The 27,621-nt window shown below is 37.6% G+C and overlaps 5 protein-coding genes and 1 long non-coding RNA gene across 6 annotated transcripts; 4 read left to right on the top strand and 2 right to left on the bottom strand.

Annotated features, from left to right (window-relative positions):
• Positions 1–84: 84 nt before the first annotated feature.
• On the top strand, positions 85–4,746 carry LOC116023786. The gene is made up of 4 exons (XM_031264799.1): positions 85–215; positions 452–628; positions 2,732–3,997; positions 4,372–4,746. Exons 1-4 carry the CDS (start codon positions 201–203, stop codon positions 4,405–4,407), a joined length of 1,494 nt encoding a protein of 497 aa, XP_031120659.1. The 5' UTR covers positions 85–200; the 3' UTR covers positions 4,408–4,746.
• Positions 4,747–5,127: 381 nt separating this feature from the next.
• LOC116022630 lies at positions 5,128–5,978 on the top strand. Its single transcript, XR_004099252.1, has 2 exons — positions 5,128–5,357; positions 5,718–5,978. It is a non-coding gene; the product is annotated as an uncharacterized LOC116022630 (long non-coding RNA).
• Positions 5,979–6,076: 98 nt separating this feature from the next.
• LOC116022629 (TORTIFOLIA1-like protein 3) lies at positions 6,077–9,237 on the bottom strand. Its single transcript, XM_031263404.1, has 4 exons — positions 8,222–9,237; positions 7,987–8,098; positions 7,196–7,689; positions 6,077–6,662 (listed from the first exon to the last, which is right to left on the bottom strand). The coding sequence occupies exons 1-4, from the start codon at positions 9,023–9,025 to the stop codon at positions 6,237–6,239; spliced, it is 1,836 nt and encodes a 611-aa protein (XP_031119264.1). The 5' UTR covers positions 9,026–9,237; the 3' UTR covers positions 6,077–6,236.
• A 3,759-nt stretch (positions 9,238–12,996) lies between these two features.
• Positions 12,997–14,798, top strand: LOC116021565. Its single transcript, XM_031261996.1, has 3 exons — positions 12,997–13,246; positions 13,385–13,451; positions 13,559–14,798. Exons 1-3 carry the CDS (start codon positions 13,169–13,171, stop codon positions 14,452–14,454), a joined length of 1,041 nt encoding a protein of 346 aa, XP_031117856.1. The 5' UTR covers positions 12,997–13,168; the 3' UTR covers positions 14,455–14,798.
• A 250-nt stretch (positions 14,799–15,048) lies between these two features.
• LOC116022821 (anaphase-promoting complex subunit 8-like) lies at positions 15,049–18,378 on the bottom strand. Its single transcript, XM_031263704.1, has 4 exons — positions 18,170–18,378; positions 17,728–18,052; positions 15,658–16,908; positions 15,049–15,512 (listed from the first exon to the last, which is right to left on the bottom strand). Exons 1-4 carry the CDS (start codon positions 18,253–18,255, stop codon positions 15,441–15,443), a joined length of 1,734 nt encoding a protein of 577 aa, XP_031119564.1. The 5' UTR covers positions 18,256–18,378; the 3' UTR covers positions 15,049–15,440.
• A 2,231-nt stretch (positions 18,379–20,609) lies between these two features.
• LOC116023101 (E2F transcription factor-like E2FE) lies at positions 20,610–23,050 on the top strand. The gene is made up of 10 exons (XM_031264073.1): positions 20,610–20,802; positions 20,938–21,058; positions 21,140–21,217; positions 21,368–21,421; positions 21,504–21,612; positions 21,697–21,764; positions 21,883–21,955; positions 22,051–22,112; positions 22,245–22,653; positions 22,747–23,050. The coding sequence occupies exons 1-10, from the start codon at positions 20,735–20,737 to the stop codon at positions 22,836–22,838; spliced, it is 1,134 nt and encodes a 377-aa protein (XP_031119933.1). The 5' UTR covers positions 20,610–20,734; the 3' UTR covers positions 22,839–23,050.
• The last annotated feature ends 4,571 nt before the right edge of the window (positions 23,051–27,621 follow it).

Below are 27,621 nucleotides of genomic sequence, written 5' to 3' on the forward strand. Positions count from 1 at the left end.
CAACTCAATTCCAGGGGTAATCCTGTAAATTTTCCAGCGACAGGACTTTCAGTTCATAACAGACAGCTACCGAGGAGAAAAACCACCATCCCCAACCTCTCACTACTCACCTCTCTCTCTCTCTCTCTACACTTTTGCTCGTAAACACGAAAACCTTAATACACACCGGACAAACTCTTCGATGCTTTAAGGTTGCCGCAATGGCGACCGACGAGGTAATGTTCCGCTTCTTTAACCCGCGGTTGTGCTCGGCGGCGCAACCGTCTCAACCACCACTTAAACCTCCAACTACCTACCGTTTTTGTGTATCTCCAAAAAAAATGAGGATCGATTTTGATCGTGCTGTTGCCTTTTTGTTTATAATTTAAATTTTGATTTTTGGGTCTTTATGTGCTTGGTGCGATTCCCCCTTTATTTGTTTTCTTTACTTTTTTGTTTTCTGGGGTTGCAGAGATTAACAGCTTTGAAAAAGGCGTATGCTGATATAATACTGAACACGGCGAAGGAGGCGGCCGCCAGGATTATGGTTTCGGAGCGGAAAGCTCTTCGATTTCAACACGAGCTGCAGGTGGCTAAAGAAGAAGCGCTTCGGATGCTGCTTAGGCTTAAGCAGATGATGGATTCAAAGGTGAGGACTTTCTTCTGTTTTATTGAAATGGGCTTCAATTTATCTGAATTTTGTATACGTCCTGATCAGTTTTTGCTTCAATGCAAGTGTTTTCGATTGTCTGAGTAGGTGAGTTTGGTTGTTTTTTGCTTTTTGTGGATTTCTTGAATTAAGAATTTCAATTTGGGTTAACTGAGATTTGAGTTTTTGTATTCCTGTTCTACTTGATTGTCAATTTGGTGGATTTGTTTTCTGTTTCTGATTGATTTATGTGATGATTGTGATTAACTAAGAAGACATTAGCTTGATTGGTTCAACTGTTGAAGTGATTTGTTGCAGCAAAATGCCCTGGCTTTAATATAAAATGAGTTTGGGCAACTGGAACAATGTTTTGTTGGAGGCTTGCATATCTTCTGTTTCAAATGGGGAATAATTTAGAACTACTTGTTGACTCATAATCTTATTGCAAATGATATTGTAGGTCTTTACCCCCATCTTTGAGAATCAACTGAAATGAGGTTTTAGATTCTCATATGTCAAGGATGGCAGGAGGTCAGCGTTTTGTTTCTCATGCTTGTGTTAGGCAAGATAGAAGAGGCTTTTTTTGAGACAAAACTTACACAAAAGTTTTTTTTTTTAATATCTATTTCTATCACATCATAGAACACCCCATATAGGCTATAGCTGTTTGTTGGTGTCTTTGTTGATCACTAGTAATATAATGACAACTTGTTATTGAGATGTGCCTGCTTGTTTAAAAAAGAGAGTCTCTGAGAAGTCTCAAGTGTAAAGCTTCTTGAGAAAGGAGTTTCTTTTTTGGCTATAAAAGATAAGCTCGAATAAGTTGTGTGTAAAAATCAGTAGGGGTGAGTTGTTATTTTTAGAGGGGTGAATGTTTAAATTGAATAATGCTAATAAGAAGGGGAAGTTGTTTCCCCATTGTTGATTGGCTCAAGACAGAATTATACTCTTGATAATTCACTAATTGATGCCTTCATGATACTGCCACATTGTTTTATCTAATCCCATGTCTTTTAAGATGTTTGTAAAGTACTGCAAGTCATTTCTCCTATTCTTATGAGCTTGCTTTAAATTGTTTATTGGCGTTCCTTCTGTTAGTGCTATGTCATTGGGTCTTGGGTTGGAGGAAGCAGCTAAACAGTTGAGCTTTTAGGATCTTTTCAGTTTTACAAAAATCCAGTTTTTGATAAGAATATGTTTTAGGATCTCCAAGATTTCACTCCATTCTTGCAATATAATCTATGCATTTTTGTGTGCTTTTCGTGGTAACTATTAGTGACTCCTTCGCAGATTTCTTCATGATCTGATTATTGCTATATACTTTGACTGTCCAGTATATCTTATTCGGTTTTCCTGTAGGGTGTTAAGACTTTAATAATTGTGAAACTGGGGATGGGAATGGAGCACTGCCATTAACCACTAGTTCTTTACGCCTTTTTTTTTTCTTCCTTTGCAGAATTGCAGGTTTAAATTATTTTGTTTTACACTTTTGGATTTCTATATGGATGCTGAGTTTCTTAATATGATGTTATCTGACCTCATTTTATTATTTACAAGGAATTAATTGTTACAAGAAGAATGCTTCAGTATATTCCAAGCTTACGTTTAGAAACTACAACTGTCTGCGTGTAATGTAGTTAAAACAAACAGATGTGGTTGCTCATAGTTAATCAAAGTCTCTAAAGCCACCTTCAGTTGAAGATAATGTCTGCACTAATAATGGTGTTTTACGTGTTTGGGAAATCAAAAGTAACTTTACAAGTACATTAGTGAAAAAACATCTTGTTTTGAATGTGGAACTTAGTAATTGGTGGTGAGATTCTTAAGCCGGTGGTTGTTAGAAACTCCTGTAACTTCTAGAGCCACTATTGCACTGAATAGCTGTAGTTCTCATTTCAAAAACTGTGATTTTTTAATTTTGTTGCAGACACAAAATATATTTTTATTTTCCCAAATATTTATTTAAAAAAGTAATTTCTTTTTTATTCACACTTCACTATGCTGTGTCCAGTCTGCCCTTGTGTTTACTCAATGGTTCCTTATTTTTTTGGGTATTAATAATTATACTGATTCATGTCGTTACATACTGGGCTTAATTGACAGATAAGTGAAGCAGAGTCGACATGCTTGAGTCAACAGAGAAAGATTGACGAACTTGAAGCTCAACTTCACGAGGCTGAGGATATTGTAAGTGATCTTAGAGGAGAGTTGAGAGAAGTGAATGCCGAGCTGGAGAGAGTGAAAAGCAACAAAGAAAATGGACTCCTGGTGGGTAGACATAATAGTGCCACTCATACAGACGTATCTGAGGAGAACAGATTCTGTACATCTCCCCCCGTATTACATCCTGCAGAATATCAAGATAAACGTGTGGCAGTTTCTGACATGAAGGACGTGAATCCTAGTCAGAGAAATGAGGGCTACAAGACTTGTAGCAGAATAGTTCACATGGGAAACTCTTTTCTCTCACATACGGATCTGCCCTCTATTATTTTGAGAAGCAAGGAGCCTGAGCTGTATCGGAATGGATGTACACAAAGGATTCGTGCCTGTGAAGGAAACCCGTTAGGCAAGGAACTGTCCCTTTCAGGGAAAGTAGGAAAAAGGAAAACTGAAACTGATGGCAGAAATGATGGCAATACAGAAGTCTCTGCAATGCCTGTTCATAAGGTTGATGGTATGGATGATACTGAGAAGAAAGTAGTGGAAGCAGACAGCTTGGTTTTCTTCAAATCTTCTCATAGGAAAAGAAGAAGGGCAAACAGATCTTGGAAAAATAGAGTTTCTTTAGATGGAAACCTTCCTGATCTTTCACCGAAGATGGATGGACAACCAAATAATTTTTGTTTGAGGCCTCATTCAGGTCCAGTTAATGAGCATGAGACGACTCCAATATCATCCTCAGATGGAGTTGAACCCGTCATACTTCCAGGAAGTGCCGAGATTTGTGGAAACAAACCTGAGCTTGTTGAGTCTTGTGGTGTTGAAAATTCAGTTTTTGAGTGTGAGGGATTGACAGAAAAGATGGAGCCTCCAGGGCAGGAAACTGGATCTACAGGAAGTTCAGGGATCACAGTACTTAAATCAGACATTGAAGAAGTCGATGTCCAACTGCTGCAGTCAGGTTCAAAGATATTTGATGCTAAGAATGAAACTTACAGTCTACCTAGTGATAGAAGTTTCAAATATACATTCCAGAGAAAGCGGAAAAGAGGAGCTTCTAGAGAATTTGAGGATGCTTCTATACAAAATTGTGGTGTGGAGACGAATGAAGAAGAGAAACAAAACGTTCTTGTGGAACCTCAGCGGCTAAAATTGTCAGCAGAATCATCTCGAGATAGTCGACGAATGGCACAGGTTGCACGCCAGGTTAGTAATGAACTATGCATATTTATATATGGTGCAGCTGTTTGTTAGCTTTATGGAATATGCAGATTGGTTGTAGAATATTATGCAATACTGGATGATGGTGCTTGACTGCTTGACCTAAACGTTAAACGCATATTTTCATTATGAATATTTAAGTTCTCTTAACATGTAGCAAAGGTTGCCACATTGTTGAATCAACAACTTATGCAAAGCATCAGTTTGAATTCCTGAATAATTGTGTGAGGATTATTGGAGTTTGAACATCTTGATCTTGCTGAGATTTTATAATTCTTCTATCCTGCCAAGCTTGTGATTCCATTTTTCCTTCTTTCTGTTCTAATCGTATGTTTCTCTTCCTCATCTACATCTGGCAGCTCATATCATTGTCGGAGAAGAAGTGGTGGCAGTGAATATAACAAACGCCCTTGTCTCTACTCTTCCATGGGAAAGCATGCAGGCAGGTGGAGTGATGGGAAGGATAACGTTACCAGCAGAAACATTTATGATCCAGGATTAAGTTCCTGGTGAGGAGTGAAAAGCAAGCTGTGATGATGAAATGACAGTAGTTATATAACTGATGATGTTAATTGCATGACATCAAATATGTTGAGTACCATGGTGCCATACATATTACATTGTTGTGAGGCATGACATTCTGTGGAAGTATAAACTTTTTCTGTCTAGTTTTGTGCTAATCGAATATATTTCTACATATTAATCCCAAGTACATTTCCTTTCCTTTCCTTTCACATACAATATTGTATTGTCACTTCTCTCTCGATCTGTTCATTACCTACCATGACAATAGAGTTGAGTTAATCCACAGGAGAGAGGAGACCACTCTTAGCTCATTTTCCAATTATATGAAAACTTTCATTATAATTGAAAGAAAGATTTAGCATGCCATTTGGTCAGTGACACATGTTAAATTGTTAATCTTATTTTACTTGAGTAGTTGGGTTGATTGTTCTGAATTCTTCACCCAACAGTATTGAAGGTGTTGGGGCAGACCATCTTAAGCTTAACAACCGAAAAAACTGACATAATAATATTGTAAATCAAAAATAGAAATAACAAACTCATTTAAGTAGTAACTATATATATATATATATCTGCACACTCCACGCTGCTCCGCCGAGTGTCCGGCTTAGCATTTTGGGAAGAAAGCATTTGGGAAGTATATAAGCCAGTATTACAGTAGTGTGTACACATATCTAAATTGAAAATGGGAATCGCAAGTAAGGCGGGGGACTGGGTGTTCAAGATCTTCACGGTTGGGCTAGGCGGCGCCACCATTTTCTTCGCCGCCAATCTCTCCTTGAACGTCTACCGTGGAAAGAAATGGAATACTGCCCAACTGGTACTATACTATACTATACTATGAATCAAAACCTTTTTTTTTTTTTTTTGGCGTTCTCTGCTTGAAACCCTAGATGCGAAAGTTCAGATTGCCGATTAATGCTTATTGAAGCTGGGAAGTAGTTTTATAACCCGCGATGCTTCTTTTTCCTTCCTACCAAATTTTGTTGTTTTGATTTCTTCCACAATTAACATACAATACGTTTGTTTGATGTTAGGATCACAATTAAGTTTAGATGCACACAACCAGACAACACTAATTTATGTGGTTCATATCCAACAATTTCTTTTGCAACTTCTCTGCTCTGATTGTATGCTTCTGCCGCCTAAAAATTATATTGCCGTTTTTAATCAATCGCAGAAGAGTGAAGAAAAGCCAGAATAACCTGCGGTGGTTTCCAAGTCCTGTACGATATATGTAGAACGTTAACAAAGTTGGATGAGATTGTGCAATAACTTCCTAGCTACAGCTAGCTTCATTTGAATTTGAATATGATTAAGCAGTACAAATGTCTGACTGCAACAAATGTGGGTTTACTGCTAGCTTCGTTTTGTTCATCTTGTATTCTAGTACAAAAGTTGGTGTTGCTGATTGCAATAAAGAAGCAGAATTTTTAAGATTTTATTTGTTGTAATCTCAGTATCATCACCAGTATTTCACGCTGAACCGTAATTTAATTTTCCAGTTCCCAATTACAAAGAGAATGTACCAAACCATCATTTTAACATTATAAAACTAGAAGCAAATATAGGATTTCTTTAAATCACCCGCTTACATCACATGATACAGTATTTGAAAACAAGAAAGCTAAGACTTGTTTATACTGAAACACAAATAAATCCGAGGTAGGATGAAAACTGGAATACCTAATATATACACTCACAGTACCACATTGTTAACACTCTTTGAAACTCCGCTTGAGGAAACCTCAGAAACTCCCTGCGATTCGTGGTACATTTCAGCCAATGGGTTTCGAATGAACCCATGATTACTTTGAAGCTGGAACCTCCTGCTCTCTAACTTGAAATCTTCGCGCACTCCAGCTTTGCTTCGTGCTGCAACCAGTGACGGAGGCTCTCCTGAAACAGGCAACTGTGAGGATGAACTCCGCCCTGTCCTCTTCCATAGTCTTGAGCTAAAAAATCGTGCACCAGGTAGTGCCCAACATATGGGTGTGGTCTTTCTATTTGACATTCTTTGAGTTGACACAGCCAAGTCATGCGAGATCTCATCTAATGCCAACTCCAGACCATGAACCCGCGTCTCCAAAGAATGCATCCCACTCTGTGTACTCCCAATGAATTTCTGGATACATATATTTTTTCAGAAGACGTCATTTCACAGTAAATAAAGTTTTCATAGTAAACTAGTACACCATGCTTCTCCAAGTATATGAGCATTCATTCTCTTCACTCACAAGAAATATCTGGTAAGTGGAGCATTTCAGATATAAATGGTTTGGCAATCATAACTACATACACTTTTTGCCTGATTGGTCATAAAAATGATATACACTCAACCATGTGACTGAAAGTAGACTCTTTTAATGCTCTTCATATGTTCTGGTGCCTTTAATTTAAGAGAAACAGGAGGCAGTGTTTCCCAATTGAGGTCAAGTTGAGTTTCAGCTACCAATATGGAGTACTTCAACTCACAGAAAATTCAGTGTGTAAATCAACATTACAATGTGTAAATTTGAGGCTTGCAAATTTACCAAAACAAAGTTAAACAAAATTATCTTTATGGTAAGCCATTGTTCTAAAGTTATTTTCTTGAAAGTCATAATCACCAAAGCTATAGAACTAGAAAAGGGGAACATAAGAACATTGGCAAGTTACCTGGAGAGTATCTATCAAATTGGACTGCTGAGTTTCAATCTGAACAAGTTGCTTCCGAATCTGAGAAAGTTCTTCACACTCTTTCTGGTTCCTATAGAGATCCCCAGTTTCATTACTCATGACAACGGTATGTACATCTGATTTCTCTTCATGATATGGGACTACACGAGATCCAGCAGCTTTCTGTCCAAAGAGGGCTCTTCTGGTTTCTGGTTTTGTAGCTTTCAGATCATCCTTTGAAGCTACAGGCACAGAAGAGCCTTGAGGTGCAGAAACTTCAATCTTGCACTCAGAAGACTTCTTGCAATCAAGCTTGCGGAATATTGCAGTAGCAGCCTTCTTTTGAGTACCCTCTGTAAGACTTCTCCTCCTAGCTGTAGTAGCAGGTGAGCTATCATGGACACTAGACTTGCTTGGAGTAGTATATCTTCCCCTTTGATTGCGAGCACCAGAACTCATGGAGCCCGGCGGATAATGCCCATCACTAGCATTTTCTGTGCCAATGAAGAGAGTGAGTGATATATATATTTGATTCAGAATAAAGTTTATGACCAAAAAAAATAAAAATGAACTACTATATTGAGAAAGAAGTAAATTAAGAAGAGCATTCTGGGACCAGTCAAATTGACAAAGGCTGTGGTACAGTGGCAAAATGGAGTACTAAAACAGTAAAATTTTGCAGAATCAAACAAATAAGATTACAATCACTAATCAAGGGAATCAAAATCCAATTTTGGAAAATATACTAATAGTATAAAGTATTCTTGGGAACAGATTGAGGAATTGGATACCTTTGGATGAAGAATTTGATTGGGGACGAGGTGAAACATTATCATCAGGCAAGTCAGGAATCTCCTTCCACGCCTCCAACATCTGATTCATTGTCTCTCTCACTGCCTTCACCTATATACCATCAACAATCAGAAAAATGATCAATTCAACCAAATCACGACAAAGTAAATCTGGAATCAATGGATCAAAAAGAGGAAATTTTGATCCGAAACTTGAGATTTCAACCCGTGATACCTTATCGAATCTTTTGGCCTGGATAGTCTTCAAGCAAGCTGGTTTAAACTCCGATAACATCTCTTTCTCCATCGCGGCGAGCCTCGTCAAAGCCTCGACACTGGCCTTCCTCGCCGCCCAATCGTCGCTATTGACGAATTGCACCAAACACGGCACTAAATTCCTTACGACTAGCTGATTAGAAGCGCCTCCAATGCCAACTACACTACCGATCAGGGTTAGCAGCGCGGCCTTTGCCTTGAAGCTATCGCATTTCAGAAGCTTCTCGAATCTCGGCATCAGCTTCCTCAAGTACGCGGCATCCGGATCAGGCGCTGCCTCAATCGCGGCCGACAAGCAAAGCGCGGCGCCGATCTGGGAGTTGATTTCCTGTTCCGTGAACAGCGCCTCTAGGAATGGCTTGACGATGGAGGGGAATGGGGGCTTGGTAAGGTGGGAGGAGATGGAGGCGCAAGCGGCGATGCAGGCGGAACGGACGGAGGAATTAGGATCGCGGAGGCGGCGGACCACGGCGGTGAGGAGCTTGGAGAGATGAGGGGAGAGAGTGTCGCCGTGTTCCTCGGACAGCAGTGAGATAAGGCGGAGGCATTGCTTGCGGACCGGAGACTTGTCGGAGGAATCGGTGGCGGAGATTGAGGAGAGGAAAAGCGGAATCGTCTCCGGCGAAAGAGTTTTAACGATGGAGTCGAGCTCGGAGGCCGCCGCGGAATGCGTGTCCCGGTCGGAGAGTTTGTGGAGGCACGTGAGCACGCGGTGCTTCAGGTCACGCGCTTGGCTGTGTTTCTGCTTGTTTGTCACCGACATTTCTCTGAACCTCAAAGACAAGTAGGTAATCGAACGGAAGGATTCAAGAGTGGGACGGTGGCGGTGGCGGCGCCGGTGGAATTTCCTGTAGCATCGCCGTGTCTGGTGGCGGTGGGCGAGTTGGGATCTATCTGTCTTTCCCTTTTGAAGGAGCGAAGAGAACTGTAAAGAGGAAGTTATCCTTAAGGAAAGCCGTTAATCTAGTTTAGCAGTAAACGGCCGGTAACGTTTCCTTTTAAGTATTTCATCGTATTAATACGGCGTCGCATTAGCATTCAGCGCGCCATTTTTGCAATAAATTACTTGCCCTTGCTTGATTTTATTTTATTTTATTTTATTTTATTTATTTTTTTTACAAACGGGAGGGGGACACCCCAAGGATTAGCTTCCGGTACAAACTAGACGGGACACCGAAATACCCAAAATATCATCATTGAGCAACCCAAGAAGCTTGCTCTCCGGTTGAGGCAGGAACATCCAGTCATTCTTCGATTTCAAAGCCATCCTTGCCAAAGCGTCGACTACTTTATTTTGTTCTCTAAACACATGATTTAATTGAATCTGCCCTTGCTTGATTAATTAGATAATTCTTTTTTCTTTTTGATTCCAAGGTTCATCCGACTATAGCCTAGACTTAATAAATTTGCTTCTAAACTTATAATAACGTAAATTGAATTAATTTAGCTTTATCAAAGTGTACACTTTTACGAAGGATTAATTGAAATTTTGATAATATTAGCAATTAGATTAGTATTTTGTTGTGTGTTAATTAGGAGTTGAGAGTGTACCCATAATTGGATAATGGAAAGGTGAAATACTTGAGGGACAAAAGCTGAATTGAGTCAAAAGGTTAAAAGGGCATTGAATGAATCTAATGAAATATGTGAGCATGAAACAAGATTTTCAAGTGAAGTGTGCTAATCATTAATCATAATGTTGCTTCTTTTTCTTCTCCTCAAATTATTGCCACTTCATTATTAAGCATTGTTTCCCCCTTTGTACACTAATATATTGCTCATAAATGGACAACTTAATTTAATACTCTTGTTATATTTTATTTAATATAAATCCTTCGTTCTATACAGATTTGAAATTCAACTGATATAAATTAATATTTTGTATATGTTATAAAATGTTATGTTCTTAAATAATAAAACATAATTTTAACACAAGACAAAGAGGAGTTATAATTAATTTTACATAGTACAGTAGTTATTAAAATTTCCACTGCTAATCTAAGTAGTTCAAACATCAATCAATATGTCCTAATTTAAACCACCAACCATACAAAATTCAATTTCTTCAATCAAACCATCTACCAATATAATCTACGTTGTGGCCCAAATATATAACATGACAAACTTTTTTTTTTCTTTGTTTTATTGAACAAATATGAAGTACTGTAACTGTCATGATAAGGCCAATTTGTTTATTATTGAGTGTTCACCCTCCCTTGCCTATCAATCTTTCAAAATTTTGTTTGTCTAGTTGGGAACTCATGCACACATTACAATACTTTTAAAAAAATTATCATGAATAAAATATAAATTTTGATTGGGACAATTCTACTGAATTAGACACATTTCACAAAATAACATAATAATGACTGTGCAAAAAAGAAAAAAAAGAAAGAAGGTTTGATAAGGTGTTGTCGGTCGATATGGTAGGGAAATGAATCTAGTGATTGCCCAACTATTTTTATAATTTGGTACGGAGTGAAAGAAATCATTTCTTGATGTGAAAAAGACTAGGTGTCTTTAAAACATCAACAGAAATTGATATTTGTATTTATACTTCAATCTAGTACTTTTTAAAAATTATTTTTAAGAGTTTTCAAAAATATATATATTTTTAACAAATTAAAAGAGATACAGGAAATTATGTATATTCATTCCATTAAGGCACACATTTTCTTTGTTACTCCGGGACTTAGCGTAGTTAGTTCATCCTCAAACTTAAAGATTATGACGGGAGGATGACCCAAGAATGTTTGAAGGTCTGGATTTGATATCTTGTGTGCACATGAATATTAGGATTTGACCCGTAGACGAAGATGAGATCACAGTTTTTTTTTTTTTTTAATTTAAATTGCTTTAAGTTATCCCTCATTGAGCATTAATTTTGCAAAAATAACACTGGAGACGAAAATGTTTTCCATCTTACAATCGCGTGATGAACATTTAATTATTTGATAATAAACATTATGCAAAACACATTAAGGTTTGATTAAGTTTGTCGGTGATAATTATATATCCATTCTTTTTTTTTTCTTAATTTATTTTATACAAAAAATAAACAGACACTATAAATTATTACATGAATCTTTGTCAAGTTGGACAGTTGGACCAATAATATGCATGCAAAATGGGGTTATCCTTGTTTGGTAGCATTTCGAACCAATGAAGATTGTATTGTAAATGATCACAACTCATTTACACTAGTATCATCTTTTTTATAGGCATATGACGAATATATAGAGCGCTATCAGCCATGCTAAATAAGGTTCGCATATATAATTATGTATATTGCATGAAGCAAGAGCGTTGATGACTAGTAATTAAATATTGTGATTAATTTTTCTTATTATTGCTATAATTGTACGTGATTCTTATTTTATAAGACCTCCCATCACCCCTTATTACTCTAACTTGTTGCCACCAAATTAAACCTAACTAATGGCTAACACTTCAATGTACATTGACTTCAGCATAAAGGGCCACCAATTTTACCTAATAAGATATCTACATTTAAGTTTCGGAACCCATCTCTCCAATTAATGATTCCAAAGGTTTAAAAAAAAAAAAACAAAAAAAAACTAAGTATCCCAACTTACGTTAGACTATATTACAAGCCTTCAATACCTTGTCTTTAGAGCTGATTGAGGAGGTAATTAAATTGCAAATCGCTTAAAAAGCCTCCAAATCCCAACAGACGAGTACATTCTACGTTATAAGGAACATTCATCATACTGGTATCTTACCATAAGTTTCAACATAATTTGAACTCTGCCATTAAAGCAAGACTAATACGCCGAGTTGGTTCACTTGGTTGCAAGCCATGTGAGCTAGTAGTGAGGAAGAATGAATTTATACAAATATAGGATGACAACACTTATGATATCATTAAAAAAAGGAATAACAATAATAATAATAATAATAATAATAATAATAATAAATGGTCTAAGCCCTCAAGAAAGTTATTATACAAACGAAGACATATAAAAGTGATTATGAGTCCTCACTCAATAGGTAAATTGGAATTGTAGTAATGTTTCCAAAGATATTTGGCAATATAGCAAATATAAATTGCAACAATAAAGCATGTGTGTTGAATGAGCTAAGAGTGGATAACGACGGGTAGCCCAAATCGAGCAAAATAGATACAAACCCATACAAAGACAATGGATATCACACGTCTCTGTCTCAGATCAATTTCCCCAAATTCCACAAGAGACAAGCTCAGTCAAAGTGGGCCTCAGTTTTATGATATGGAGCCAGAAAGCCCAATTACCATGGGAGGAAACAGCCCAAATAAGAAATTTTGAATTCCTCGGCCCATCTAGACTAACCTTTTTTATTTTCTCCATAGCACACGAAATTCGTATGATACATATTGTTGGACTGTAAGCTAAGTTGATGGTACAGCTCAAAAAATAATAAAATAATAATAATTTCAAGATGACTTTTATAGTTTCAACAGTTGCGTAAACCACACCATAAACCTTAGCTTTACAACGACATGTCCGTCCTAAACCGAAACCAGCCGTTTTCTTGCACAAAGTAGTTTACATCACGATTTATCTTCATAGTACGACGACGTTTCTGCGATCTTTTGGTAACCACAACATCTTTCCATTTTTCGCCCCTGAATTTCTTGCATTACTGGTGCGCTAAAATATGGTAATATTGTGAATAATGTGGAAAAGCGAGGGCAGTCTTGGAAGCGTACACATATAAAGAGGCAGTGGGGAAAGCCTCATCTTTGAGCGTCTGAAAAAGCGCAGAGGAGTTTCTGTTATCCTTTTTGGTAGTTTTGTGTAGCTCCGTCACTCCTTTTCTCTCTCTATAATTCTTGAGATTTTTCCGTCCACTCACGATAGGGTTTCTCATCGATTCGTCCGCTTCAGACTCCGTTGTGGCAGCCATGATTTCCGATTCAATCCCCAAGGCTTCGATCCCCATGGCCTCTTCTAACCCTAAGGATTTAGCAAAGAAAAAGAGGGTAATTTCAATTCTCTTTTGCTGTTTTTTTTGTTTTGTGCTAATTCGTTTTTCATTTTTGTCTTTTAAGGTAATTGTGGTGCTCTGATTGGGTAATCTTTTTCATTTCTGTGTTTTTTTTTTTTTTTTGGAATTTCAGTCTCATCGTTCGGCCAAGTTGAAGCAGTACAAGCTTGATGCTAGGCGTGAGCAGTGGCTTTCACAAGGTTTGTCAAAGATTTCTTTTTGTCGTTGAGTTGAAGACTGGTCTTGTTTTTGTCATTTCTATCTAAAATTTTGCATTTTGTTTGCTTTTTTTCCCCCCTTCTTATAGTGAAGAATAAGGGACCAAAGGAGGAGCTGAATTGTTTAGGAGGGACTTGTGGTAGTGTGAAAGGTGTGGATGAAAGGCCCCGGTCTATAGAGAAGCTAGAGATAATCCCTAGGGGGGAAGAGGATAATGAAGGATCGGTTAACAATTACAGTGATTTGGACTCCCCTGCTAACAGCCCCACCAACCACCCAAGCATTGTCTTGGGTGGGAATGATTCCGGTACAAACTTTAGTGGGAGCAGTGGCAGTAGTAGCAGCAGTAGCACCAGTTCCAGTGGCCAATGTTGGTCAGGGAGCATGAGTGAAGAAGATGAGGAAGGGAATGATGGTTGTTTGGATGATTGGGAGACTATAGCTGATGCTTTGGCTTCCATCGATGAGAATCATGGAAGTCGGCACAATTCTAGTTTGGATTCTCATCATGGAAGAAATGAAAGTGTTGTTCAATCAAGTTCGCAGACAAAGTTGTTGGGTGTAGATAATTCCAAGGCAAACCTGGAGACATCCAGACCCCCTGCAAATTGCCGAGCATGGAGGCCTGATGATGCATTTCGTCCTCAGAGTCTGCCCAATTTGTCCAAACAGTATAGTTTTCCTATGAATTCAGAGCGACATTACCGTGGAGGGTCAGTATGGAGTTGTAGGAATTTATCAGTACCGACATCATGTCCTATTTGCTGTGAAGATTTAGATTTCACAGACACAAGTTTTCTCCCTTGTTCTTGTGGGTTTAGGCTGTGCCTTTTCTGCCACAAGAGGATTCTTGAGGAGGATGGACGCTGCCCTGGTTGCAGGAAGCAGTATCACTGTGACCCTGATGAGGGGGAAGCAGCTGTTGATTCTGGCAGCCCAGCAATTCGATTGTCTCGTTCCTGTAGTATGATCTCTAGGTCCTAAGGAAGAATATCTTCCCTATGCACATGTATGTTAGGTCCCTTTTACAGTGTGACTTAAGTGTGTTCTTACTCTTGTTAGACTATCAGTAGACTGATTTTTCATAGTAGCACTGGACATTGATATAGGAATATGATTCTGGAAGCACAAGGGAATTATTTTGGTTCCCTTGTGATTTTTCATCGGATGTATGGTGCATGTGCTGAATGAGAATATTGCTTATGTGAGTGAGTAGGCTTGGTGGTATAGAAATTTAAAATGCAGAATTTGACTGCAATAAAGTTCTCTTTGTTGGTTTGATTTTGCACTTGTCCTATCAATAATACAATAATACTAGATTTGGTTAATGGTTTTGTGACTTTGCCCAACACATGTTCTATTAATGTGTTTTGCTTCTTACCTGTAAACCTTTTAGTTTCCAGTGAACCATACTTTGGTTTTGTTATTCACTTTCACAAAGAAATTGTGGGTTTGATATTGCACACAATTTTGGAGTATATGTTTATTTTAGCATGCATGCTTTTGGGCATGGAGTGCAAGATGTTTGAGACTCCATAAGGTGCTAAGAAACAAAAATCTCTAGCATTGCATTGGGACTCATTTAATTGATCATTGGACTTGAAAATGTTACTGGAACTCACTACCTTTTACAGACACTAATATTTTGCAGAAGGTAAGTCAAGATAGATATAGACCACTGAAACTCCTTTTTGGTACCTGTTAACTAATACGGAGTAAATGATAGAGAGTAGAGTTTGTTGGCTTCTAACTCTTCCAACAATATCACCAATACAACAACAGTAAGACAAGAAAAATGTTTCTAAATTGATAAGCTGAAACAGAATAAATACACACAAAATTTTTGCAGTTTCAGACTATAGTAGTTGATGGTCCATTTGACCACCACTGGCTTCTCACTCTATCTCCACATCCATAAACTTTGAAGCTTCAAGATAATTTCTTTTGCAATTCAGTGACAATTAGGAATTTTAATGTGGGAAGTGTTCGACATCCCTTGCATGTCTTATTCCTCGAAGCAGACTTTTTGCTGTTTCCTTCTCCTGCATGAATTGCAAAATTCAGTGAAAAAGAATCACCCAATATTCGGACACAAGTGCCACTCTAGCTGTCATTTATAACTACTCTGCACTTATTAAACACGGGGTCTTTAAGAACAATATAAAGAGGAGGTATATTTTAACTTACAGGACCAGCACAGTCAAGAAGACGGGTACAATAAACCTCTGCTTCTTCAAATCTCTTTTGAGCTTTGCAGTGTCTGGCAAGAAACAGTAAAGCCTCAACCATGTTGGGTGCTTCCCTGTCCTCAGCATCCATCCTCTCCAAATCCTTCTGGTAGTAAAATGCTGCTTCTTCAGAACGTCCAAGTTCAGAATGTAATTTCGCTAGCTCATGAAGTGCTATTGCTTCCCGATCATTGCATTTTGCTGCCCTTTCATAACATTTGATTGCCTCCTCGAGCATATGAAGCTGCTCTGTTTTGTAACATTGGGCCATGGCAATCCACAGTCTAGAATCACTTGGCTGCAGGAACACTGACTTCTTAAAGTAATGAAGGGCATATAAGGGCATTCCCATCATTTCATATGCTTGCCCTAACCCATACCAGGCCCGATAATCACGTCCATTTATGTCCACAGCCCGCCTATAGGCATCAACTGCTGCTGGAATGTTTTTCATCTCAACATACTCATGACCCATAAGTGTCCAAGCTGATAAAAAGTTTTTGTTCAGTTTCAGTGCCCTCCGAAAATATATAACAGACTTCTCATGCTGCCCCTTCAAACTGTAGTAGTTCCCAATGATGCAACATGATTCTGGCCTGTATTTATCTGTCAAAACCACCCTATGGGCAATGCTACTTAAAGCAGAAAAACATTCCTTTGCATAAAGCACATTGGAATACATGTCCATATCATCAATCCTATATGGGTCATTCCTTAGTAGATCATCAAATATAACTTCCACTTCCTCAAATTCACGGAGGTTGTACTTAGCTTTAGCAATCTGGGCCTGGATGTAGTTGCTAAAACTGAATGTTCCTTGTAGATGCTCATATTTTGCCAAAGACTCATTATGCATTCGAAGCTCTTGGTAAGCACTGGCTAGGAAAAAGTCTTTCATCCAGTGATTAGTAAGGTTAAGGTTATTTAGTGTCTCTATTCTGGTGCACAAGGATTGCAGCTCAGACCATGCACTCCAGTTCCATGGAAAGCTGCTCACAGACTCCACAAGTACTGTCCTAGCAAGATTGTCAGTGCCTTTTTGCTTAAGAACAAGACCATACAGGTAAAGACAAAAGGAGTCAATTGTTCCACTTTTGAGAAGTGCTGACAACTCCCTCTCAAGAGAAACCAGTTCTTGGTTCACAGCATCACTTCTGCCTAATGATCCTTCAAGTTCTATTGTTTCTTCTTCTTTACGCTTCTCACCCGCCTTCACAGAACAAAACAAGAACTGAAGAATGTCTCCAACACTTTTGCAAACTATATAAGAAAACTTCATATCTTCTCTATTTAAAACACAAGACTTTATGTATATGAATCTTATGTTGCTGAATCAAGAATCAAATATCAAGAGTTTATCATTTTCAGTGCATTGTGAAATCCAGATAAATTAACGGCCATTTGAATGAGCTTATTTTTAGATTATCTACTGCTATAAGCACTATACTCATTCTTCACTATGTTTGGATAGGCTTATGACTTCTCAAAACTTGTTTGAGCTTATTTCTACAAGAATTTTCTACTCCACAGCCAAGTGCAAAGATTTACTACTTTGACATGTCTACTGCTTTCTTTGAATTCAACAACGAATGCAATTTCATTTATTGAATCCTCCAGTGTTTATACTTTTACCTTCCATCTTTGTTGGTGAAATTATGGAGGGAATGCAGAAAAGGGTAGAAGATTGACATGAGAATGAAAATTTGAACATTCATTCAAACCCATAATAATGGAAGACCAAGACACGCCTTTCATTTAAATGCATTAAAACGACATACTCTGCATCTCTTATCCCCTGATTCAAGTGAAGACATCTTTTCTCCTAAATTCCTAATAACCTAATTCTCAATGGAAAAACTAAATTGGTATGGGTAAATTATCTTTCTCTCAGCACCATTAGTTTGTGCTTCCAATATATAAGTTGTACTGTTTTTTAAGGAACATTAACAAGGTCCCAAATGCACCAAACTACCAAGTGAACAACATAAATCATAGAGATTAAATTGATAGCAGGATTGAAAGCACAAACCAAGTAAAGGGAGTAGTAGCATAAGAACTTGGCTTTCTTGCTGGTCTGATCCCTGAGCACATGTGCAGCTCTCCGGTACTCCCGGCAATCAAAGTAGGACTTGGCGAGCAAATAAAAGTCGCTATCAACTGCGTCGTACTCATCTTCCAGCAACGATTGGGTGGCAACATACGACACACCGGCGATAGGCGTGGAAGTGAAAGCTGACTCGGGAGTCGCGGTGCGGAAGCGGCGGCGAATGCTCGAGCTTCCACGCTGGAATCGGGTGTGGGATGAGGAGTACTTTGACGGGTCTTGCTCGATCCCGACTAGCTGCTCCGCTGCCCTGCGCCGAGATTCGATTTTTATTCATAAGAAATTTAAATAAATAACAACAGATGGATGGTGGAAAATTTACGAAATAAGGGTTTAGGGTTTATGCTTTTGGGCAGGAGGGGCTTACCATTTGGCGGCGGAGTCGAGGCAGCGGTCGTTGAGCTGACGGATTGCGGAGCGGAGCTCATTTCTGCAGTTCTCTTTGGAGCCCATTTAAATTTGTGGATACTTTACTCTTCACTGGATAATCACTTGTGTTCAACTGAGATGCATATGTAAGCGAGTTCGGAGCTTTTCCACAACACTGAAGATACTCCCTAGAATTTCTAAACGAAATTAAAAATAAAACTCCGTATTCCGAATTTGTTTGTACCTTTACTCAAATCTAATTTTAAAATCTACAAATATATTTCAAACGTAATTATGAGAATAATGATATGATAAGATATTTGAGAAAGATATACATTAAAAAAAAAAAAGTTGGAATAGGGGTCAAATAAGCCCTCAAACTATACTTCATTTTGCAATTAGACCCTTCAACTTCAAAAAGTTTTATATTTTCGGCAAACCTCTGACGATCAAATCAAAAAATCAAAGAATCAATATCGCATGTACTGAGGCTCAATCGCATAATCTCCTATTTAGGAGAGTCAATACATGCCACCTGTTTATGTATTTTAATTATTTTATAGCCCATATTGATATCGTTTTAAACTTGAGATCTTTAAATGTTTAAATTTATTTGTAATAATATAAATTTTTAAAAGGGAAATCGCACTTTTGGTCCCTTAATTGTTGCCCGAGCTGCAATGTGATCCCCTAATATCAATTTTATGTAATTGGGTCCATAATAACCTTAAACCTTAGCCAATGTAGCCATCCGGTCAGATTTCTCACTAATTAGTGTTAAAACCACGAGCAATTTGGTAATTTTGCAACACCTTAATAATTTCTCCAATCCATGTCCGTCTTCTTCTTCAATGGCGTCGTTCGATCGGCCGGATTGCTCATTGAACACATAGAGGTCGTAGGCTTCCGACATCGGAGAGGCGTTGGAGCTCTAAACGAACATCTGGAGCTCTTTGGCGTCGTGGTTGGGCTTGGTGGTTTGTTGTGGCGGCACCGCTGGCTAAGACGATTGCTGTTGCTTCTGGGTTTTTGGGACGACGGGGGCAATTTCCTAGTTCGGAGCGAGGTACGATGCCATAGCGGGTTGAGAAGGGTAAAACCCGAATATGGGAGAGTACATTAGCCCTCCCGAAGCACAATTCTCCTCGAAATGTGACGACCGGGAAATCGGGCCACGAGAGGATTGAACGAAATACATGTCCGGCGGGCCAAAATTAGACAACTGGCCAGGAAACCCCACCATGGAGTAGGAATCGGAGTGGTTAAAATTGGAGCATCTCGGAGTTTGGTTCCGTTAAGAACTAAGGCTATAAATCTCAATGTTAGGGAATCATCGCGAACGATCGCCGCGACGCATTGGATTTTCGCACCGTCACATGGATGAAAAAGACGAGCATGGAAGAGCCATGAACAATGGCGCCCAAGCTTCCCATGATCATCATCGCCCAATCATATTTATCAGCGAAACAAAACAGTTGGTGAAAAGGAAGGAACTGTTATTTCTTCTTCTCCACCTCCGGCATTGCTTTCCCTTCAGCACCCTCCGCCATTAAAGCACCGCAACTGTAACACCTACACACCAAAACAACTAACAAACACCCTCTTTCTCATCATGAAAACACCAACTTCAATTCCGAAACTCAATCAGTTCACCATGACAGACATACAACCACGCCGAAATGAAAGGCTGAGCCAGTGACCTAAAGTTGAGGCCGATGGGGCGGCGCCAAGGAAGAAGAAGATGGGTATGGATTGGAGAAATTATTAAGATGGGTGTATCAAAATTACCAAATTGCTTATGATTTTAACACTAGTTAGTGAGAAATCAGACCGGAGGGCTACATTGACTAAAGTTTAAGGTTATTGGGGACCCAATTACATAAAATTGACAATGAGGGATTACATTGTAGATCGGACAATAATTGAGGGACCAAAAGTGCGATTTTCCCATTTTTAATAGAAAACAATTGACAAAATGATTTTAAAAAATTTTACACCAAAATGGTGTAAATGAATAGTATTACACCATATATGGTGTAACACTATTCCATTTTAGTGTAGAAGTTAGTGTCTTTTTTGGGAGGAAGGCTGCATTAAATTTTTACATCAAAATAGTGTTTTGATGCCTTTTTGGAGATGATTTTATGGCTATCGAAAGGGAAATAAAATAATTGAGTTGGTGAATTTTACTTAATTAGCTAGTTTCCCCACATTTCCTACACTAGGCTTTCCCAAAATCAGCAGAGTCAACGGCAAATCCGAAATTAATACGGCGTTCAGAGGACAGAAACGTCAATGCATACCAACAGGGCGCGGGCTCCCAGATAGAGTGCAAAAATAATTGGGATTCAAATTCCCGCTTTAACGATAACGAATTCGAAGTTTGAAAAAATGCCTCCTTTCCGCCCCCGCCATTGCTATTGCTAACAAAACGAACTAACCCTTCCGTTTCCATTTCTCTCTCTAAGCTTAAATTGTTTGCACCATTATATACACATATACACATACATTTTACATATACATGCAAAGAAGCAGAAGTTATACTTAGAGATAAGGAATTGATATGGCTTCGAAGGATTCTAGATCTGTTTACTCCCGAAAACAGAAATCTCTCGGTCTCCTTTGCTCCAAGTAATCTATCTCTTTCTCTTCATGTTGTTTCTGAAAAATCGATTATTTTGTATGAATTGGAGAATTGATGGGTGCGTGTCTGTGTTTGTATGTGTATTTGTGTACTTGAGTAATGTGCGGTGTGGATTTATGCAGTTTTTTGAGCTTATATGATCGCGAAGGCGTTGAAACCATAGGGCTTGATGACGCAGCAATGCGGTTAGGGGTTGAGAGACGGCGGATCTATGATATCGTGAACGTTCTGGAAAGCGTTGGTGTAAGACCTTTTAATTTGGCGATTGGGCCGGGTCTTGGATTGATTGGATGAATTGCTTAGTTGTTTACTGGATTCTTTCAGGTTCTTGCGAGAAGGGCTAAGAATAGATATATGTGGAAAGGGTTTGCAGTGGTTCCAAATGTTCTCCAGGAGCTCAAGGTACAATTGTTGTTTTGCATAAATTGGTTGCTGCATATCGTAATTTGTGGAAAGGGTTTGACCTTCACAATTTGCTTGCTGCTAGAACTCAGGAGTTGAATTTACTTTTTATTTATTTATTTATTTTTAATGATTTCAACAATGGAACAGGAAGAAGGTCTAAAAGAGAGGATTGGTGCATCTGATAGAAGTTTGTCACTGCAGGTAAATTCTTTTAGGGCTTAAATTTGGTTATTTTATCCAAGGTTATTGCCAGCACTAAAATGCATATCATTTTCCCTATCAGGTGTCAGACGATGATGATGATGTGCATCACTCAAACCCCAATGCTTCAAATCAGAATGACAAATCAGAAGCAACTTCTGTTCTTAGGCTAGCAGGGCCTGCTAGGACTGGTATTTTCAACTTCAATTCTCTATCAATCATGAAAATGTTAGCTTTCACTTCTTGTTTGCTTATATACAGTATGCATTTAACAGACAATAGAAAGGAGAAATCTTTGGGGCTTCTTACTCAGAATTTTATCAAACTTTTCCTCTGCACCAATGTGAGTTGGAAGTCTTTTGATTGCCAAATCTTTCATTTCCATTTCACTCTCTATGAATGTGTTGCAACAAAAAAAGAAGTCCTTAACCCATCAACTTTGTTTATTGCTCTTCCTTCAGATGGAAATGATTTGCCTGGAGGATGCTGCAAAAATCTTGCTGGGGGATGGAAGGCCTCCATCAATGACAAAAAGTAATAATCCTTTATTTTGGTTCAGTAATTTGAACTCTTGCAATGATGGTTGATCTAGATCTGTTTTGATTTACAGTCTTTCTACCTTTTTGCAGATAAAGTTAGAAGGCTGTATGATATTGCCAATGTTCTGTCTTCAATGAAATTTATTGAGAAGGTAATCATCCAATTTGGCTAAATATTTTAAAAGCAGCTGCATCACATAAACATTTGCAAGGCAAAACCTAGTATCAATTTGAATTTTGTAATAAAGACTTTTAAAAATGCTGGTCTATTGCTTGATGTACAGACTCAACACCCGGAAACAAGAAAACCTGCTTTTAGATGGCTGGGGTTGGAAGGCAAATCAGCTGACATGTCAGAGATTAATTTGGATTGTAATCAATCCAAGAAGAGGGTATTTGGGAATGAGCTCACAAACACACCTATTAAGAGGTGCAAATTGGTTCCCTTAATGGATGGTGATTCAGCAGAGACAAAACTGCAAGCCCAAATCAAATGCGAGAGTCTGGACTGTGAGGCCAACAGATCAAATTTGGATCCTGGTTCAAGAACAAGTGCAAAGGGTTATCAGTTTGGTCCTTTTGCTCCTGTAAGTGTGCCCAAAGATGAAGCCCATGAAAGTGGTCACAGATCCAAACTACTTAGTGATTGTGAAAGTTTAGCATCTACTTATCGCCCTCAGTATCACAACCAAGGTATAAGTCTTGAAACAATATAACTATAACACTATAACTATATATATATGAAGGGTGTTGTAATGGAATTTTGTTTTGTGTTTGATGTTTCAGCATTAAGAGAGCTGTTTCATCATTACGTGGAAGCATGTAGTTCATGGTATTCAGAAGTTGCAGGGAAGAATCCAGTTGAAGTGCAATCCTAATGCAAACAACCATTTAAAAAAAAATTCGGTGTATTGTGAGATAACAACAACCTTAGCAAACATGTGGTGGCCTGATATTGATGCAAATTCTTGTTGCATCAAACTTGTTGAGTCTTTATAGGAATTGACATGTGATTTTCAGTTTTATGAGTTTTATTCAATTACCAATAAACATTACCCCTTTTAGTATATTAAAGGATCGCGGTTTAATATGGGTCTTGTTTATATATATGTGTGTGTGGTTGTTTGTTTTTTTTTTTGTTACATATATTGATTTGGTTTTGCTGTTTAAAAAAAGTTGGAGAATATTTGCTAGTTAAAAAATTTATAGTGAATATTTGACTTGTACCCAATATTAGAAACTATGACCCCCACTTATCCTGCCCGCTACAGTACAAATATGCGACTTCATCTGATCCAGCACAGCACAATCAAGGCATATATATTCATTATATTGTTGCATGCATCCTGGAACAGATCAGATCACTCCAGCCAGCTGGTATCCAATCTATGATGAACTTTATGATGCTTAATAAAGATGATGCACCCCTGCTAAATTCCATCTCTTTCCAAACATATAGATATAAGATGGAATAGATTCTGAGTAATTATTATTCCATCTGTTGCGTATGTTGTCCACAAATAACAGATAGATTAGCATATATATGATGATCGAATACCCCTTTAAGCATACTCACTTTTATGATTTAATTAATTTTTGACCTCATTTGCAAATGAAATAATACCCAAGACTAGTAAAGAACAATTAATAGATTAAAAATGTGCTAATTATGGGCAAGTTGCATTATTTCTCGAAGGAATTACCATTAGTGTAACTGTACTGTTATGGTAATAAATAACATAATTAAATTTTACAATTATAATTAAATAATTAATTGAAAAAATTAATTCTATTTTTGGTCCTAAATTTATAAGTGATGTTTCATTTTTAGTTTTTATTTTTCACAGCGTCTCCTCTTAATCCTAATATTATTTTGGCATGATCATTTTTCATCATGAATCAACAAACCTATTTAAATGACATTAAATATGAGGGCATTTCAATCTATTCAATTCTAAGTGTTAATAGGGCTTAGGTTGTGGATTGCGGAGGTGCGAATTACAATTGATGAAGGCAAAGGACTCTAGCCGTACGTGAATTAGGGATAAAAAATTTTCAAAAAATAAAAATAAAAATATAATGAGGGGTAATCACTTTAATTTGTATAAAAAAATCGAATTGAAATACTTTCGTATTTAACGTCTTTAAACGAGTGTTGTCGGAGGACAAAAAATAATAATGTCACAATAATACTATGATGAATATGAAATGTTATGAAAAAAGGACTAAAAGTGAAAATGTGGAATGACACTAATAAATTTAGGAGAAAAATCGAATTAAGTCTTAATTGAAACGAAGTGATTTTGACTGAAAAAGCTAGTATCCATCCATTTATCCAATCCAAATGAAAAGATTCGGTCTTGAGGATTAAGCTGGTAGTGAGGTCGGCGGCAAAGGAGGAGCCCGGCAACTGGTCTTGCCACCCCAATCCTGTTGCGCCATCGCCATATATGCCAGTAACAAGCTAATTTTCCAATTTTAGTGGAAAAGGTTGAAGAATAAGTTAAAAAATAAAAAAAGAAGTTTGACTGAATAGAATATAATTGTATGTAGGAGAGGCCCCCTATATACGGTGTCTGCCATAGTGCCACCTTGTAATATTTGATTAGACGAGGTGGTCCTAGAATGTCTATATGGTTTTGCAGATTAGATTATATTCCATTCCATTCCTGGAATAGAATAGAACCCATCCAGATATATAATATATTCATGCATGCATGCATCCTGGAACATTACTACGTCCAGCTCGTATATATGTGGTTGGAATTGAAGTTGATAACTTTAGGATTATTATCGCTGCTTAACATCTTCCTTAACGTCTCCATCTATCCACATTCCGCCCTAAAACTTACTATCTATAACCCTAGCTAGCTAGCTATATTCCATCTCCACCCTACCTAATTTTTATTTAATTATATTGCTTAGCTTGTACACTACCTAACACTTGAAATTAAAGTTTGTGTAAAAACTAAACACTGTTATATTACTGCACTTATTATTCTGTTACGTTGTTGACAATTAAGTAACATATTTTTAATTGAAATATTCTACCAATCCATTATTTATCCAATCCAGAAGATGGCCTGGCCGGATTATATTCTTCAGGATTACGAGTCTTATTGAGGTCTGCGGCAAAAGGAGGATCGGAGCTAGGTCGGTGGGTGATGGGACGATTAAACGACGAAGTTCACTGCGTTTCGAGTCATTATTGCAAGAAAGCCCGGATTTAATTTTGTTGATTTACTTTTTTCAAATAGTGAATTAGTATCTTTTACACTCAATTGTTATTTGTTAATCATTGTTATTATCATTACAAGCTGTTTAATTTCTTGTTTGGAATTGAAGAGTGAATAAGTGCTTTAGGTATCGGCTTACATGTATATATGTTTATGTGCATTATATGTAGTTGGTGTTTTGTGGGATATTTAAATAAATAAAGATCTTGTTCGGTGGCCTAGTTAACTTATCAGTCAATTTTAGTTTGTTTGACCGTGGCCTAGTTAACTTATCAGTCAATTTTAGTTTGTTTGACCATGGCCTAGTTAACTTATCAGTCAATTTTAGTTTGTTTGACCATGAAGAGTGAATAAGTGCTTTAGGTATCGGCTTACATGTATATATGTTTATGTACATTATATGTAGTTGGTGTTTTGTGGGATATTTAAATAAATAAAGATCTTGTTCGGTGGCCTAGTTAACTTATCAGTCAATTTTAGTTTGTTTGACCGTGGCCTAGTTAACTTATCAGTCAATTTTAGTTTGTTTGACCATGGCCTAGTTAACTTATCAGTCAATTTTAGTTTGTTTGACCACTATTAGTTGTTTCACTTGGTTAAACAACTAATATGAGTATTTGATTAATTAGTTTCTTTTATAACATCTTATTGCTCCAAAACCCTAAAATTGAAAAAGTTATTTAAAACAATTTTTTCAATAAGTTTTTTGAGAAAGTCATTCTGCATGTAATCAGCTATCAACTAACATCTTTCTACAATAATGCTATCAACTAGTTAAACCACTAACTTAATTATATTAGCAATCAACTATTTACCAAACACCTCCAAAATCTTAAATACCAATAATGTCCGTTTCTATATATATAAAAACACTCAATATGTCATCCCGAAAGAGTCCATGGAGGAGAGAAGGGCGATATGGAATTGAACTGAAGGTCCCGATCACTTGCCACCCTTGAAGGTGAGGTGCTGGACCGAGGTCATCATCAGCACATACAACTAGAAAATTTGTTGTAATATTATTGTTTGTATAAATATGAACTAGTTTAATCTTGAATAATAATTAAAAAGGTTAGAAATAAACCTCAAGTAGATCAGATTAGAGCTATGCTAGCTCAAGCTCAAGTAAACAAATAGAGCCAAACTTGAGCCTTTTAATTAATATTAATACATGGAGGTCTAGTAGTTTGAGTAATGAATTGAATAGCTAGCTAGGCCAAATTTGATCATTTTAATACTACTTCATTTAAGCAACTCATCAGTATGAGTTTAATCAAGTTTATATATTATATATAAAAATGTCTTATTATTTGAGATATAATAATATTAATTTTTTTTTTGAAAAAAAGAAATATATAATAATATTAATTTATGTTATAAAAAGTTTAATTTGCTTTTATAATTTTTTTTTATGTAAAAACAATTATATAGGTAGCTAGCCGAGTTTGAACTGGATCTAACTTTTAGATTTTTTAAAGTGGAGCTTCAATTAAAACTTTGAGGATATATATGATGCAGGGGCTAGTGGGACTCCGATCCGAGAATTGGTACGTACGTACGTCTTGCATGTCGATCACCCAATCACCGCCATTGCCAATGACCCTAAGCTAGGTATTAAGATAGCCTTAATTAAGGAAATTCACATACATTTAATTTTTATGTTTATATCCGGCCATCAGATAGATGGAACTGATCGTATCGACAAAGTTACAACTCCGCCGGCCGGCCAGTACATAGTAGTTAACCATTCTGAGATGGATATACACTACACTACACACCCCAAATTAAAACGTACACAAACACACAGACGACGACACGGTACGACAACAGTACACCACAGTTAGGCTATATTACAACGTAACAAAAGCAAAGCAAACTAACGTATCCGGTCTCCACACAAATTAAAGTGCTAGGGCGGGCCCCGTACGTATATATATATATATATATATATATAATTCATTATATATACGTAGTAGTATTAATTCTTAGCTAGCTGCGGCTGCGGCTGCGGTGCGTGTTGAATCGGAGTTAGTATCCTGGGGCAGGAGTACTAGAACTTGGGACGGGATCGATCATTGAGCGGCGAGCGCTATGGATAATGTGTACGCGGCGGGGAGTGGCCGTTGGAGTTTCAGCCGCAGCTGCAGCTATTATCATCAGCCCCGCCGCCAGGATAATAATAATAATGAAGATGAGGGATAAGGGATTGTACCCCATACTCATCATCATCATTCACTTCGATCTGATCTGCTGCTGGCCGGCCGGATCGGAGGAATTGAATTGAAGAAGCTAATATAATTAATATATGGAGCTGATGAGCTTCCTATATATGTTAAGTTGGTTTCTTTTAGTTTGGTGATCTGAGAGAGATCGAGTACGTGGTGTCACTTGGCCGGGCCTCTGATCTATTTATACAAGGATGGGG

This window comes from Ipomoea triloba, chromosome 6 (assembly GCF_003576645.1).
Source record: "Ipomoea triloba cultivar NCNSP0323 chromosome 6, ASM357664v1".
NCBI classification, from domain to species: domain Eukaryota; kingdom Viridiplantae; phylum Streptophyta; class Magnoliopsida; order Solanales; family Convolvulaceae; genus Ipomoea; species Ipomoea triloba.